Source organism: Uloborus diversus, chromosome 9, assembly GCF_026930045.1.
Source record: "Uloborus diversus isolate 005 chromosome 9, Udiv.v.3.1, whole genome shotgun sequence".
Taxonomy (NCBI): domain Eukaryota; kingdom Metazoa; phylum Arthropoda; class Arachnida; order Araneae; family Uloboridae; genus Uloborus; species Uloborus diversus.
The window spans coordinates 145193229-145210554 of NC_072739.1; the positions used below are offsets into that span (position 1 = coordinate 145193229).

Below are 17326 nucleotides of genomic sequence, written 5' to 3' on the forward strand. Positions count from 1 at the left end.
TAAAATAAATCATTGTTAAAAACAAAGTTGACAAAAATCTAGGTTAATAGAATAATTTTCCAAAGTCTTCTAATTTTTTTCCCTTCAGTTGGTAATGTTCATCGATCCAGTACAATGTTTAGTTAGTTTTAAATCACTTCACAATTAATGTCACTTTTAACATTGATTTCATTCAATTTTTAGAATTCATAAATTGTATAATACAGCACCCCTTCCTCTATTTTTTAAACTTTTTTCCCAAAAATTCTTTTTTTTTCCTGCCTTGAAAATTTTTAGTAAAGAACATGTTGACTGCTACTTTTCTTTTTCAAAATCTAGTCAGAATCATTAGACACAATGGATTTCAGAGTATGAATATTTTACATAAAATTTGATGAATGGTTATAGCCTTTTGTGATTCTTTGTGTTCCTATAGCGATACTCATACTATTTACCTTTATAACATTGAATTCCACCGCTATTTACAAATAACTGCATTTCAATCAATTGCTTTCAACTCCCCTCGTTCTATAACCCTAATGCAGTGCGTAACTAATATAATGACTTGAGTTATGATGAAAAAAGTTTTGTGTGGCGCTCTTGAATGTATTTGTACTTGACAAATTTAGTATGGAATATTTTGTCATGATATTAACAAAAGGAACTTGCTCTGTAGCTGTTCCTTTCTATGGAACCTCTTTTCCTCATGTAGAATCCAGTAATGCAGGTATGATTCTATTTTAGAATAAAGGCATGATGTGTATTGCATGCATTTAGTATTCGTTTGTATGGTGCATGCTTTTATTTTTGTATTAGATGCTTTTACCGTGCCATATGAATAAAATATTTTTATTTACTTGTTTCATTGTCATTGATTTGACTTAAATATTTCAAACAAGCATGTGTCTTAAACATACACATCTTAAAAATAGAAGGATGGAAAGAATAAGTGGGGAGGATAGGAGGGTGAAATTCCAGTCTAATTTTCACATGTTTCAATCTGTAATTCAATACTAAGGATGTTGCTTGCAATGTTTAGTTTAAGCTCAAAGCAGCTTTTCGTTCAAAGTTGCTATTTGATGGTTTTGATTATTCCAGAAATATTTGTCTACTCAAACTACATTGAGAGAAAACAAACTAGACACATTCATCCACATCTTAGCTCCTCTTAATAAAGAAATGGTGAGTTGACAACCGTGTTGTCATTTAAGCTGGAGGATTTGAATAAAAGTATGCATACACACAAACACAATTGCATTCACATTTCGTTTTCATGTAACATTTTTGAATTACTTATTTTAATTGGCAGCATGATTTGAAGAATATATTCTGAAATTCACCCCATTGTGATGAAATGATAAGTTAAAAAAAGTTTAGTTAGTTTTATTATCATTTTAAATGTATACCTGGGATTGGAAAGTGGCATTTTATTTGCTGAAAATGTCGCCAGATCTTAATTCTCATGTTTCATATATTTTCTTGAGCAAAATCTTGTGTCGTTTCAGTTTCATTACTTTGTACTTTTAGCTACATTGTTATTGTACTATGTCAAAAACATATAAAATCAGCCTTCATAGATATAATCAATAATAGTATTACAACTCCTGCTGATTGTGTTTCAATTATTTTTGAGATGTTTTCCTCCGAGGTTGGTTCTTTGAGTGAATTATAAATTGATTGTACCAGTGGGAAGTTTCTTTTGTATGTTTTTTATGCTAAGTTTTAAATTACTTATTTTAAAGACAGGGATATTTAAAGTGGATGTGACTTTTATAAACTACTTGCTAATTATATTTAATGAAATAGCACACTCTTGCAGCAATATTTCCAAGATTTTCTGAAAATTTGAATCAGAAAATTCATTGTGATAGTCATTGGATTAAAATGTGAACGTTTTTTAAATGAAGGTAATAAAAATGATACCAAGTTGAATAACTATACATGGCATAAAGTAAAGAAGGAATAAATTGCAAAACACTTGCTCAAAAATATTTTAGATTAATGTATGTTTTCAAACATTAATATACATCATTAATGATTCCTTCTAGCATTTAAGTTAAGACAGCATCATTATAAAACACGGCTATCTTTGGGAGACAAAAATTCAGTAAAAATATTTCAATAAGGTACAAATCTGTGATGAACATTGAAAGTATGTTTCAATGTTTGTAATATTTTTTCAATAACTGGAGGAAATAGGTACCTTTTTTCATAGTTTCATTCTTTTTAGTGATATACACTTGCAATGCTCATTGTAAATTAGTGTCTTGGAATATTGTTCCTTATTGAATCTTTTGCTTAGTTCCTTTCAGCTGTAGAATAAGTTGAAACCAAATAAGGCTGTAAGATTTGGTTGTTTTCAGATCATAGCTTGCCAATTATAAATACTAAATATCGTAATTATTTGTCGCATGAAGTTCAAACTGCAAAACCATGCATATACTTCTAATTACTAAAAATGGTGCAGCAAAATAAGAAGCGATTTAGATATTTTTTTTCTTTCATTCACCTATCTAAAATGGCACCGAGGCAAAGGAGAACAATATCGCTTTAAATCCAGTAATTACGCAAATCCACACAATATTGGGTTGAGTTCTTATGTCTAGAATGCATGTGATGCCTCATCAACATTCACAGTTTGGGGAGCATTGATTAGCATTGATGATATTTTAGAGGATGGAAACTATATAATGTTGTTCTAGTATTTCATACTGAATGATATTTATGCTTGGACCATGAACAAAATCTTTCTCTTTGTATGCAGTTTAAGATTTTTTGTACTGGTTACATTTCTGGTTTGCATGCACGTTTCTATGATCATTTACTATACCTACTGCTTTTTTATTGCATGTAAATCTGGCAAAATCTTAAAACCTAGTTAGATTGAATCCTCCAAATTGTGTTCTATATACTTTGAGTTTTCTCAAAATCAATTCGAACTATGATTCAGTCATTTGAGGTTTGTAATTCTCTTTTTCTTTTTTTTTTTATTTTTAAATTTGCATTTGGTTTAGCAAAAATATAATAATATAAACTGTAACCTTTCAAGAATTAAGCTTTTTCATTGAGGATTATTTTTTCTCTGCTTTACCTTTATTAGTCATTTTTTAACAATTTTAATTCCACAAGATTCTAGTCTTTTTCTCCCCCACTGAATTACCTTCACTGTATATATATTTTAAAGTTTAAGTTAATATCACAAACACATGTCTTAACTCTCCTTTTGTGCTCCATGTAACATTTTTCTCATTTCAAATAAGCAACTCAAATAAAAGCAATGGATCCCACCCATCAATTTTAAGAACAATGGCATTTAAATCCAGACAAATTTTGAGCATAGAGCATTGAAGTTCTGGCATGTCCCAACATATGAAGTATAGATGGCAAGAGTTGATTGTCATGCATTTATTTTGAAATTAAATGTTGATCAGGATTTACCTTTTTTACTTTGAGTCTCAAATGTGATCAATATTTCAATGAATATAGTTTTTTTTCCTTTTAAAATTATCCCATCTGCACCTTCTACCCTTTACAAAAAAAAAAAAAAAAAACTTTGCATCAAATTTTATAACACTAAGCTGTAAAATAAACATTCAAAAAAAAAAGCAAGACTCCCATTCATTTTTAATTTTTTTTTTGTTAATTTTGCAACTTTTTATCCAACAAAAATTTGAAAAATAATTCATTTCATTAGTTAAATATATTTGATATTGCCCCTTGCCGAAACCCACCCCCTTATATAGTTTGTGTCGAACTGTTATTACCTCGGGGAGGGGGAGGAACGAGAATCATTCTACTTTGTATTTTCTCCAGGTGGTTAATATTGACTGAGCTTCCTATAATATTTGGGATACTTTAATGGGCAAATCAGACATTATTTTTTACATTATACACCTTTATTATGAGCAGTCTTCTCTGCTGAAGGAAGTTTTCAGCTATTCACGAGTTTAATCTGTCTGAGTCCAGCTAAAGTATAGCACAGCTAGTCAAATAATTTGAGCCCCAGCCCCCATTAGATTCTGTAACTTGTAACATGCTGTTGTCCCAGAAAAAAAGTTAAATTTCCTCTAAAATTTAAAAGGTCCTGAGAGACCCATGGATTTTTATTTATTATTTTTTGCATCTTTAAGGGGAAAGCACATTACACAAAAGTATACCTCTAACCATAGATACAAGGTTTTTTTTAAGGCTCTAAAATACTCCTTGACATTTTTTGAAGACATGGAATACATTTTGGAGGAGTGGAATATACAAAAATATTGAAGATCATAATAGTCGTCAATTTCATTAATAACTTTCTAAAAATGAAATGGAAGATAGCTAAGAAAGGATAGATGCTTATTGTATTGATTTGACATTTTAAATGGTTGAAATTTTGTATTTAAAACATCGCAAAACATTGAATGTAATAGTTTTTAAGTTCCAATCGTTTCTTTTTCATATTTTCGGTGATTTTTACTTAAAACTCTTAGTGTAAAAGTATACTGCACAATTTTTTAAGGTACATTTTAGATTTTTTAATGCGTGAAATATGCTTGTTCAGGCCTCAAAGGAACTTTGCTTATGACAATAGTCAGAAAAGGGTTTCATAATGAAAATTGGTGACTTTGGCTTTTTCTTCAGTCAATTTAAATTTTAAAAATCATTTAAGGAGTCTTGTTAAAATATTCATATTCTTTCAAATTTTCAAGATAGCACTATTGTTCTTGAGGAAAAGTTTTGTATTTTTCTGGTCTTAAGAGTTAATGGTCATACATCTTATACACCTACTTGTTAGAAAAATCTAGACATTGGTGATTTTAAACTAGAGCACTAACTGATAATTCAGACAGAGTTTGATACACTCTAACCACCAGAATGATGATTAATTTGACTAGATCACTGACTGATAATTCAGACAGAGTTTGATGCACTCTAACCACCAGAATAATGCTTAATTTGGCTGTTTATTGGCAGCTAACCATGTTGTTGTTATTGTCTTTTGCCATCTTGGCTGGCAATTTGGGGTGTGCTTCTTTACTTTTCCAAGTGTACCGTAATTTGGTGTGAAATGCAACTTCCACAGTACACGCCTTAAGGACATATTTATAGGGTGGGAAACAATTCACAGCACCACAACACATTCTCACAAAGAATATAACCAAAGTACATCCACGCCTAAGTTGGGATTGAACCCGGGACCTCCCTATCCAGTCGGACTTCTCTGACAGCTAGTCCATGTGTGAGATACATTTAAAGGAAAATGTTTCATGCTCAGCTAATTCAAAATATTTCATGCTGTTCAATGCATAATAAAGTTTTAAATTCTTGAGTTTCTTCAAATAAGACACTTGGACTGCTGATTTGGAATAAACGTAACGAAATGATTCGTACCATGCAAATTGCACCTAGATTAAGTTCATACTTTAATTTTGAAATGTTTATGTTTAGATGCATGACTGCTAATATTTTAAATGTATTATTTTTTATTTTAAAGTTACGTCTTAGAACTTTTTAGTTTCTCCTGCAATGTTGATTTTAAAACTGTTTAACCAGCATTATAAAGTTTTGACCTATGAATATATAATTACATTATATTTTTAGTTTATCGTACTGCTTGGTTAATAGTTTTCATTGCAAAAAGTTCTTTTAGTGAATTTCATTTCTAACTCTATATTGAATGTTGAACTATGTTTTGTTTAGATTTCATCTTTAATCTTTGTAGAGATCCTTTTTAGTTTAAACAGCTTTTGTTTTAGTTGAATTTTGATTGAAATCAACTTTTTAAATACATTTGCTTATATTTTATCTTTGTTTCTTAATATTTTTACTTTAATCTATCATCCTATGTAACTTACTGAATATCATCCTATGTATTCTTACTTTCCTTTTCCCTTTTTTTGCTGCTATTTTTAATGATAAATGGTAAGTTGTAAGTGTGATTTTTGTTTTACCAAATCTAGTGTGTAAAAAGTGAATCGAAAATGAATACATTTTCGATTGGTTTTCGTTTGTGTTGTTATAATATCATTTAAGGTTTGATTTAATTTTTACTAAGCATATTTTCCTGCTTTCAATGTACTATTTTAATTTAAATCAGCATATCAATGTGACCCATTGGATCAATGTTAGTTTAAACTAATATTTTTCATTCAAAGTTGATCCAAATCAAATAAAAAACTGTTTGAGTGTTTGTTTGTTGAATTAAACTAACATTAACAAGTTTAGCCCATATTTTTGTTATTGCAACCAATGTTATGAAAGTTTTAAACCCTAAAAGAAGTTATTCTTTCACCATGTTTGAAATAATTTTGTAGTACCCTTAGATTTATGTTCGGAAAGAGAGAGAGAGAGAGAGTTTTGATATTAGCTTTGTTCTTGAATTGAACTTTACGAGTAAATGTATTCTTGAAATGAGATAAATAGTTTTGAAAAGTGTGGGTAATTAAAAATGTTTTATTGCTGTTGCATTTTGACTGCAGCTGGGAAAGTTAGGACGGATCCAACTTCTGATTGTGAAGGGGTTCATTATCACAAGGGGGGGGAAAGGATGTCAAAGTACAGTTTTTGAGCACATTTTTGCCTGTGGCGAAAACTTACAAAAAAAAAAAAAATAATAATAATAAAATAAAAGTATGAGGCTGAAACAATAGTTTGAGATTTAATATGTCATTTAGGGTTGGATTTTTTTTTTTTTTTTTTTTTTTTTTTGTACTTTTATGAAGTCTCTATTTTACTCATGTATTTATCAAGTGCAAGATGGTCATAAAGGTGATGATTGAACGCTCTGCACTTACTTTGAAATGATGTACTCATATTATTGTCTTTGTAAATATTCAAGTACATTTTGGTTAAAACGTGTGACTATCTTTACAAGCATTTACATTTAAACTTGGGAACATATAACCCATGCATGAGTATCAGAAAATGCGCCCCAATAATTTTAAAGTAAAAAGGCTGTCAGTGAATATTTTTGTATCCTGTTTTATTGTGGTGTGATGTGTTACAATGTTCAAAATATTCCAGATGTTCCTCCTACTGCTCGACCCACACGTGCCCCAGGAGCTTGTGCCAAAAATGAAGCAACATGTCAAAATGGAGATTGCATTCCATGGGAGTATGTATGTGATGGTGATTTTGACTGTACAGATAGGTCTGATGAAACAAATTGTGGTTAGTATTCTTTTTCACCTTAAACTTTTTAAATTTTGTGCTGTTTGTGTTTTTAGCATCAATTTTTATGTTTGCAATTAAAAAAAATCCCTTCAATCATAAGATTAATTTTCATGGTTAAGTAAGTTTAAAATAAAAGATCTGAATTTATTATTTACTGTTAGACTTGTTGAATGCCTTACTCATTATTTTTTGGGGATAAGTTTTTTTTTTTCTTTCTTCTCCTCCTTTTTTTTTTTTTTTTTTGATTGAAAAAATTTAACCATCTGCCAAAAAAATTGAAATACCTTTTTCTTGGAAAGGTTAAGACCTCAATTTATATAAGAAATTTGTGCCTTCAACTCAAGTATTTATTTTAAAAATTTAATATCTCCAGTAATAATTTAAGTTTAAACATTTAGATCTTCTTAGTAATTATTGAATGTAAATGCTATGTTATGAAGCATGCAAAGTGCTTGATTAGTTGTATGCTATAGTTTTTGCCTAAATGACAGTACTGCTTGAAAAGCTTATGGATGCGGTATGACTTTTTTCATTCGCAGTCTTTTTCTCATAACAAAAAGTACGAGATCGATTATATTATGTGTACTCTTATATTTTTTGAATTAATAATGTTGTTCTAGGTATTACGCCCAGGTTAAGAGTTGTTTTAGAGTGGGGGGGGGGACAGTGATATTGTCAATAAGATTAAGAATTTCATTTTTGATAAAAAAGCTTTTTTTTAACCACTAATAATAAAAATATTCATAGTATAATATTTACATTCATGAAACTCTTCAAGTACTAATTTTAATGTTTGAAGAGACTAACCCTTATCCAGGTGAAAATGGGAGAGCTGAAAATGTAGAAATCATGAAAAAGTAAAAGATGATTTTCAAAGTTTAAAGATCCATTTTTATTTTTAAATAGATGCATTTGCAAGTTTACTTACCAGGAAACATCACGAGTTCAGTAATCATGAAAAAAGTTAAAAATGGTCGCATTCGAAAGAGTATCTTTAGAAAAAAATTTGACCCAAATATTGTGTGCCCTCGTCCTTTTGTTTTTGAGATATGAGGGGTCAAAGTCTGTCGAAATCTTACGAAAATTCGCCAAATTTAAAGACTTGGCAAGAAATGGAAAATACCACGTGATTTCATCGCCTGCGTCTAGCAAGACTCTCATTTCTATTCCTGGTCATCTGCAAAGCGCGTAAACGATGTTTCGAATTAACCCTTTACTTGTGTGGGTAAAATTAAAATGTAACTATGAAGCCTGTGAAATGGAAAGTAGAGAGCTTTATCCAGAGGAGCTACAACTTTATAACGAAATTGAACGTAGGATTTAACTTTGTAATCGTGATAATAATGCATTTCAGAATTTAAGTGCATTTCAAGTGTGTTTTACTTAACTAATTTAAGTTCGTACTCTTGTAATGAAATGTGTTGTAAGTAATTAATAATTATGTACGAAAATTAATATGAATAAGTAAAAAAAAACATGCTTATTAAAGCTTACATATTGAAAATAAAATGGATAGTTTTTGATGTTGAAAGAACATGATCATGGATTGTAGTATCCGAGCTCTTATTTATCTTTTCAAAAGTTATTATCATTCATGAAGTTTTATTGTCTGACCACTGCTAGCGAAAATGTTTAATTTTTAATTTAAAATCGAAAAAAAATAATAATTAAAAAAAAGAAAACAACGGATAGTAACTGTCAAAAATTTGCACAGCAAAACTAACGATGTCAGAAATTACTTCATAACAGATTCTTATCAAAAATTTTATAGTCGACGTTCATTACAACAACCCCTGTAGTTCGAAAAAGTCTGCGACTGCAATTGAAAGTCGCTATAACGTAAATGCACATCATATTGCATGTTATTTAGTCATTTTTAAAAATACTGAAGTCACTTTTACCAATTATGTTTCACGTTAAAAGGGAATTCAAATACGAGCAAAATAAAAATTAATACAGTTTTTTTTTTATTTGACTTGTTAGAGGGTTTACACATAACTTGAAAACGATACAAATAACGAAAAACACACTGGAAATAACTGACAGAAATCGTTTTTTTTTAATTTGAGAACATGGTTTGAAATCTTTTAAGATGTCGTTTTCTTCGTATTTAGATACTGTTGAAAACTTCAGATTTACGACTTTTCAAAAAAAAAGAAACTTTAAAGTGTGTTTACCGTCTCTCTACGGTTATCATATTTTTTTCAAAACAGTTTCATCATCGAATAAACTCTTTCAGTGGAAATATTTCACCCGCAGAAGCATAAAAGTTTTAAACATCAATTTTTTAACAGACAATCTTAAGAATAACAAAAAATTCCATTGTTTTTACAATAAAATAAAACAAATATTTCGGGCTGTGGCCTTTTCCCCTATACAGTTGCACGTTAATATCCCGGAACACAAGCCCCTAAAAATTTCAATGCCGCAGTCTGTGCCACGACACCCCGCGCCATGGTAGCCACCCCAGTAAAGAATTAATGCGATATTTCTGACGCCCTTTGGTGGTGACCAAATATGGAAGTGAAATGTCTTGTCAGATGCAGATGTTGAATTTGCGCCGTACCTTCCATTTCTGAACAAAACTCGCTAAATTTGGCGACTTTACTAAAAATTTCGGCAATTTTTAAGACATCATATTTCGATAACATGGTCACGAGGGCACGTAGTTTCAGTGCCATAAACATGTTTTCCAATGCTCTTTCAAATGCCACCAATTTAGAATTTTTTTGAATTTCCTTGATCGTGATGTTTCCTGGTTAGTATAAAGAAGAAAAAATTAAAATTTGTTTTTTTCCTTCTTATACTGAAAAATGTCGGTCATTAGAGAAACATTCCTATATGGCTGCTTAGTAATAATCGTTTATTCTCAACAAGTTAAAAAATAGTTTGCTTCAAGGATGCATGTATATATCTATAATATATTTTGAAATATTAAAAAGATTATTTGATTTGTAATACATAAATCTATAGGCTATAATTTCACTGGCAAACTATAAATTTTTGTTGTTAAAAGATTTTTAGTGTAAAATTTCATTTATTGTAATGAGCATTTACTACATTAAAATATTTCCAGTTTTTAGTATTTATTAAAAATATATTTTTTTTTAGAGCCTCAACATCAGTGCCAACCAAATGAATTTCAGTGTAAAAATAAGAAGTGCGTTTTGAAAGTTTGGCGTTGTGATGGTGATGATGACTGTGGTGATTTAAGTGATGAAGGCTCTTGCAGTGAGTATAAATGTTATTATTAGAAGCTGCTGATTTTCTTCCAGATTGTGAATAATATGTTTCAAAAATCAATTTCTCATTTTAATAATTTATTTATTGCTCTTACTTTATGTGATTAATCAGGTTGTAAACTCTTTTGCCTACATGGATCTTAAATTTTATGCAGTTTTAATTTGTTTTACAACTTATGTTTTATTGTTTTGTAGAGTTTTAAACGTTTTTTAATTTTCTAATAGCAAATAAAAAAAATAGAATTATTCTAAAATTAAAATATTACCATTCTATACCTTTTGAAATTTAAATGAAATAAATAAATGAAATGCACTTTTCATAGAATATTATGATTTATGCATACTTTGAAAAGCCATTGTAAATCTTTAATACAACTTGTGCAAACAGTGGAATCTTAATTTCTGAGTAGAACTTGCTTTTTAGTAACTACTAGCTTTTACCCTCGGCTTCGCTCACACTGATGTAGTTTTTTTTTTCAATCGATTCAAGTTAATGGTCAACACAGGCAGAGGTCAAATAGTTACCAAAAAAATGGTTTTCCCCAGTTTCGGCGAAAGTTCAAATTGCCTCCCCTCTTTAATTTATCACATTGTATGATTGAAACTGAAAATCAGGGGGGGGGGGTGAAATGTCGGTGAAACTGGGAAGACACACAAAGAATCGCACAACATAAATCAAGAAAACATTCAAGAATTGTAAGGAAGTTAGTATGGGTAATTCTCAAAAATTCCAATTCGAGTGAGGTCAACAATTCCTAAATAAAGTCAAACATTTCCCTTATAATCCCGATCCCCGACAAATGATGTCCTGCTCTACACCGGCTATCTAAATTACTGTGTAGCTTCTTACCGGAGAAATCGTCCCGAAGTAGGGTGAACAGTCACTACAAATCCTGATTCTAATAATGTCCTTTTAGAGTGAGAACATCAAACCTTTAAAATCCCCATCAGAAGGAAATGAACTGTTTTTAAATAGCGTAAATCATCCTGATTAAACTACCAACAAGTTCAAAGTAAAAATACCATTAAAATCAGAGTAAGCACAACATTTTTTTTTTTTTTTTTGATTGAATTTACCTGCAATTTATCTTTTTTAGGCCCCAATCCTGCTGGGTCCCCATGTCGATATGATGAGTATCGCTGCCTTTCAGGAGACCAATGCATTCCAAAAAGTTTCCAATGTGATGGTGAATTCGACTGTCAGGATAAATCTGATGAAATCGGTTGTGGTAAGTACTTTGACTATAATAATAACAGGATTTATTTTAAACTTTCACTGTCAGTATATAAATTCTTTACACTCATTTAAAAAAAAAAAGGATAAATGTTGGGTTTGTTATTGGGTTTGTAAAGATGGGAGAGGGGGGAGGGATACTTGTATTTTTTAATTGGTCATTTTTTTTTTTACTTAGACTTTGCTTCTTTTCAAGCAAAACATGGTCTTAAACTTTTATATATCCTACTTTTATCATTAAAGAGTGTACAAAACCTGTGCTTAAAACTAATTGCTTAATTTATAGCATGTGAAGCAGATTGTTGTATTGTTACTGCCAAGAGGGAAAAAGAAAGAAAAGGGGAAAAAATAGAAAGCAAAGCATTTGAATTAGATGGTTTCATATTATGTGTGATACTAAAATTTCAAAACTATGTAACAACAATTGTTATTTAAAAATTGTTTTAATGCCTTGTATTTTCTTTAAAGTTAACTCATCTTCTTTGATTTGGACCTTTTTCTGTCTTTTGTTTCTAGAAAGACTTTGATATTTATTTCAAGGTTCATGTTTAATTCATTTATTTTATTCATAATTTATTTATTTATTTCAGCATCTCCTACTATAACTCAGGCTCCTCCCGAAACACTGACTGTTGAAGAAGGTGAAACAGTTACAATTGTCTGTACAGCTGTTGGCAATCCTATACCGATCATAAGTTGGCGACTAAATTGGGGTAACATTCCCACTGGTCCTCGAGTATCGGTCACAAGTGAAAATGGTCGAGGAACGGTTACCATTCGTGATGCTAGACAGAGTGATCAAGGAGCTTGGAGCTGTGAAGCTATCAACAGCAAGGACGGTGTTCTAGCTATACCTGATACTGTTTTAGTTGTAAAACGTTAGTTCTTTTTTATTCATTCAATTTTTATTCTTATCCTAAGTAATATGAAATTTAAAATTTGCATGAACATTGGTATATTTAATGTTCAATATTTTCTTTCCATGTGCCTTGCCCTTTTTTATGCTCTCATATGAGATGTATACTTCCATGCTAAGCACAAAAATTGTATCTGTAACTTTTATAAAAATTGCATTATCGTGACAAGATGGCTCTTTGTGATGTAACTTACCGAAATAAAATGTTTTAGGGTCATACGAGAGTTTGATGTATTTAAAATTTTTTTTTGTTGAAAAAATGGCTTCTGAATCAAGTTCAGGAGACTTAAAACTTCAAAAAGCTACATCTCATTTTGAACTCGGCTGCAAAATAAGAGTTATGCTTAGCACCACAGTATGCATTTTTATTGTAATTTTGTGGTTTGCTGGATTGTTCTTCTAAAAGTATTCTGATTGCAATCTGTAGCACAGCCAAAAACTACCTTCTGGAAGAAGTTTTTCGTTATAATTGCCCGCGTATATGAGCTACCATATTAGAATTGACAATTAGGGTTAAAATCAAGGGGTAAGCTAACTGATTGCAAGTATGAGGTTATTTCCTGTTTTTGTTGCATTTCTAAAAATATTTGTTATTTTCAAGTTTATTGCTTTTTTTTATTAATGCAGAAATAGGCCAAACAAGTTGGATCTGGACCATAGCACTTTAAATTCATCTAATGTCATAAGTCCTACCAACGTGTCTTTGAAATGAATCTTTTGAGAAAAGCTACTGCTACATAAATATTGAATTATCAAAGAATATATTGTATTAAACAAGAAAGAAATACCTTTGGTCGGCCAAGCCGAGGGAATGCCAGGGAGGCGGCATTCAACCAGTTGGGATGGAATGCCACGCTTTGGCCTCATGCGCCACTAGGCATTTAGAGAATTAAGTCAATATTGTGATAAAATAATTTTAAGAAACATATTATACATATCGAGAGTAAAACCCCTCTTAGAACTTGAACACATTCATTGTTTCCCCTGTACAAATCAAGAAAAACCATTATTTAAACTTCTCCTTAGCAGGATAGGTTTCAACAAAATATCTTACTGCTTTCAGTGATCGAGAAGCAGTCACAAATTACTTTCAAATTCTTAGATTTACAAACAATGTTTCATAATGAGCACCCTTAAAGGTATAGGAGAGCTAAAATAGTCTCAATAAAGCACAACAGTATCATAAGCACTCAGCACTACACAAATCCTTTTTAAGGAAACTTAGAGAGAGAAAGCCTGTAACACTCCAGATTTTCCCGAGTATCCTTCCCGATTTTCATCAAAAGATCGAAGCCGTTATTAGCTAGTATTTGACATTCATAAAGGAGGATGATAAAACATATCATGCCTTTTCCCACTTTCTTCATTTTAAGGTCATAATAGTATGGGATCCGATGGGTTCTGACCTTGACACAAAAAGGCTTTCACTCAACGAATGATCCCAAGTAGCACTCATGAGGACATTTTAATTGATATTAGAACTTATATACAAAAGATATTTACAGTTACAAAATTACAAATCAACTTCTACATTATAAACCACAGCATTTCAGAGCGAAACTATTCGAGCGGTTTTCCCGCTCGTCCATTCATTCTGGTTCTCTCTCTTCTCCGCTCGTCACACAGGCTCATGGGATATGTTGATTCCCGGTGGCACTGGCTGCTTGTTGTTATGGGGGCCCCGGGGTCTGGGCTCCTACAATAGTATCAACACGAATTATTAATACGAGTGTTATAAATGAATAAGTACTACTTAATCAAAACTCTTTGATTAAATTTATTGAATATTTTCGCATTATAAGTGAATGAGAAAGAAGCATCAATTTTAAAAACCCCACCCACAAAAATTTTCTTGCTGAGCCATTATATTTTAGATAAGTTTTATAATATTAAAATGTATTTCAATGTTTTAAAATGATTGTGAAATTTAGAGAAAAATTATGAAATAGTCAGTGAGAAATGAATGAAGTTTCACTAAGCAGAGGAATTACATTTTTGTGCTTTATTTCTGTTTCATAATCTTGTGCTTTTTGGTGTCAGTACAGTATCTCAGGTCTCAGTGTGAAACAGTTGAATTAATTTAATGTTAACACTTTTTTTCCTTTAAGATAATTTTACATTGATTTCAATATCCTGGGTTATTATTTCAATTAAATTTTGTCTTTCAATAGCTAAAGCTGGTGTTTGTAGACCTCCTCTTTTCAATGAAAAAGCATCTGTCTCTTCTGATTGTCTCAGGTGTTATTGCTTTGGTGTCACAGAGACGTGTTATAGCAGTAGTTTGCATGTTATTACTGTAAGTATTGCATTGTGAAAATGATCTGTTTGAAAACGGACTTTTTTTGTATTTTTTACTACTTTAATGCTCAAATGTTTTATGCAATAAAAAGCCATTTAGTTGCCTGGAAATTATAACAATATACCAAAGAGAGAAAAGTACTGTAAAAATCATAATATTTAAAGCATTTTTTTTTATAATATAAACTGTAACACTTATCTTATTAAAAGTTATGTAAAATGTGGAAAGTCATAAAACTGTCATATTACTTTTGTGAAAATTATAATCAGTTCAATTTGATTATAGATTTTCTGTGACAGGATTTGAAATTATACACTTTCATTTTTATTCTTGAAGCTTAACTTTTGTTTTAATATTGCTTGATAATTATTAGTTTTTGGAGTTAGTTAATCAACTTTATAATCTACCTAATGTTTAAAAACTATTGTTTATTGGAACGAGAACAAGCAAAATGGAAAAAAAACGGCGTTATTCCTTTGCTTGCTTTGAGTGTTTATTTATTTTATGAATCTTTTATCTCTAATATTGGTGAAAATAATCTTCAAAGCCAAACCAGAATTGTTCCTCTATGTTTTTATTTTATTTTAGTCTACATAATTTCTCCAAATAAGTTGGCAAAATGAGTTACTTTTTTCTCTGGGGATATTCAAATAGAATAACCCTGGTGGTTGATTTCATGACATTTTTTGAGGTTTGTGGTTAGTGCACGTGAGTGTCCATACAATGTTTTCATTTACAATCTGCAAACCAATAATCAATTAGAATGCTTATGGTTAGTTACCAGTGAGCCGGAGTTAACTAGTTGCTTTATTCCAACATACCCTCTCATGTTCTGATTCATTTTATGTGTGTGTTTTATTCATTCCAAGTGCAGTGAAAAATATTTCATAATTTTTTGCGTGTTCTTTTAAGCTAATTCATGCGAATTATACCCCTGTCTGCTAAATAAATTGAATTTTTTGTGACTATGACTGAAGTTAAGTTCTTGTGAAATCTGTGCCATTATTCATTACATTCAGTAATTATGTAATATCTGTACTTTTAAAATATGATCAATTTGTAGTATTTATCCTTTTTTGAAGGTTCCTCTTCAAACTGAAATTTCTATTGTTGCTCTTCAAAAAGATGGAAGAGGTGTCTATGATGATGTTGGTCAGCGTTTTCCTCCAAATCAAAATGCAATCCAATACAATTCAGCCAATAGGGAATATAAAGTTGAAGGGCATGTTAGAAATGATGCACCTTTGGATGTACATTATTATTGGAGTTTACCACCGGAATTTCTTGGAAATCAGGTAAATTTTTAATTTTTATGGAACATTTTATATGTACGATCTACAGAGATAATTTATGAAGTCTCTTTCTGTAGAGCAAGGGCGGATCCAGAAAATATTTAAGGAGGGTGCGATTGCTTTTCACACTTTACCCTTTAAAACTTCAATTTCAAAAAATTTTCGGAGGAATGTATTGAACCCCTCGCTTTTACCTATTCCTAATATTTAATATATATATCCTCTAAAATTGAGATTTTGGTACTTCAATTTCGAAAAATTTGCTGTAGAAAGTACTAGTCTCTATCCCCAGAGTAAAAAGAGATGTAGTGCGATTGCGTTTTAAAGACTTCAATTCCGGAAGAATTCCGGGAAAGAGAACATCCCTTTCTTCTAAAACCATCGAATATTATGTAAAATTGCGGTTTTGAAACTATAGTATTGAAAATATACATGAAGAAATTTCGGTCTCTCGGCTGAAGGAGGGGGCGATTGCCCCCATCACCTCTCCCTTGTATCCGTCCTTGCTGTAGAGTCATAGTTTAAACTTCTATTTTATGTACCTGTTTATTTATACATGCATTTAAGTATAAAATGTTCTTATTTCTGGAATATTTTAGCTGAACAGTTATGGAGGATACATTCGATATGTGTTTAGATATTCGGCACCTTTCATTGCAAAACCACCTCGAATCGCTGATTTTATATTGAAAGGCAACGGCATCACCTTGTATCATGTTCTAAAACAACCTTATGGACCTCAACGTGATAACAATGCTGAAGTACGATTTTGGGAGGTAAGTAAAATAGTTTTACCAAGTTATATTCGAAATACCTTGACTGTTTTATGGTAAATATATTCATTTATGTTCTGAAATATAAGCCGTGAATTAAATTATATATAGTATCTAAGGTTTAAAAAAATAAAGGAATAGTTGAACATGTGTGTTATTTATAACATTTGATTGTATAAAACTGCTTTACAGATAGTCCGCTTTGATGAATTTTTGTTTTAAATGATATGGAATATTAGTGGATGATTTTGCATTTGAAGTTTAGAAAACTTTTGTTTGCATTAATGTGCTCACACATATTGTCATAGAGGGAGAAAATTACATAAATTTGAAAATGTTCTGGATTTTTTGAAGACAGTATTTTAGTGTAAGTTTTACTTTGGTGTGACAATGTTGGTCTACCTCATATACTTGTGTAAATGTTGAGAAATTAGGG

The 17326-nt window shown here is 30.7% G+C and overlaps 1 protein-coding gene across 1 annotated transcript in view; it reads left to right on the forward strand.

The window, feature by feature from the left end:
* The window catches only part of LOC129230548 (basement membrane-specific heparan sulfate proteoglycan core protein-like), a 410163-nt gene that overhangs the window by 287214 nt on the left and 105623 nt on the right, over positions 1 to 17326 (forward strand). Inside the window, exons 36-42 of the mRNA XM_054864952.1 lie at positions 6985 to 7131; positions 10246 to 10365; positions 11474 to 11605; positions 12201 to 12488; positions 14698 to 14822; positions 15908 to 16120; positions 16717 to 16893. Of these exons, the coding sequence (XP_054720927.1) occupies positions 6985 to 7131; positions 10246 to 10365; positions 11474 to 11605; positions 12201 to 12488; positions 14698 to 14822; positions 15908 to 16120; positions 16717 to 16893 (1202 nt within the window). The remainder of the gene's footprint in view (positions 1 to 6984; positions 7132 to 10245; positions 10366 to 11473; positions 11606 to 12200; positions 12489 to 14697; positions 14823 to 15907; positions 16121 to 16716; positions 16894 to 17326) is intronic.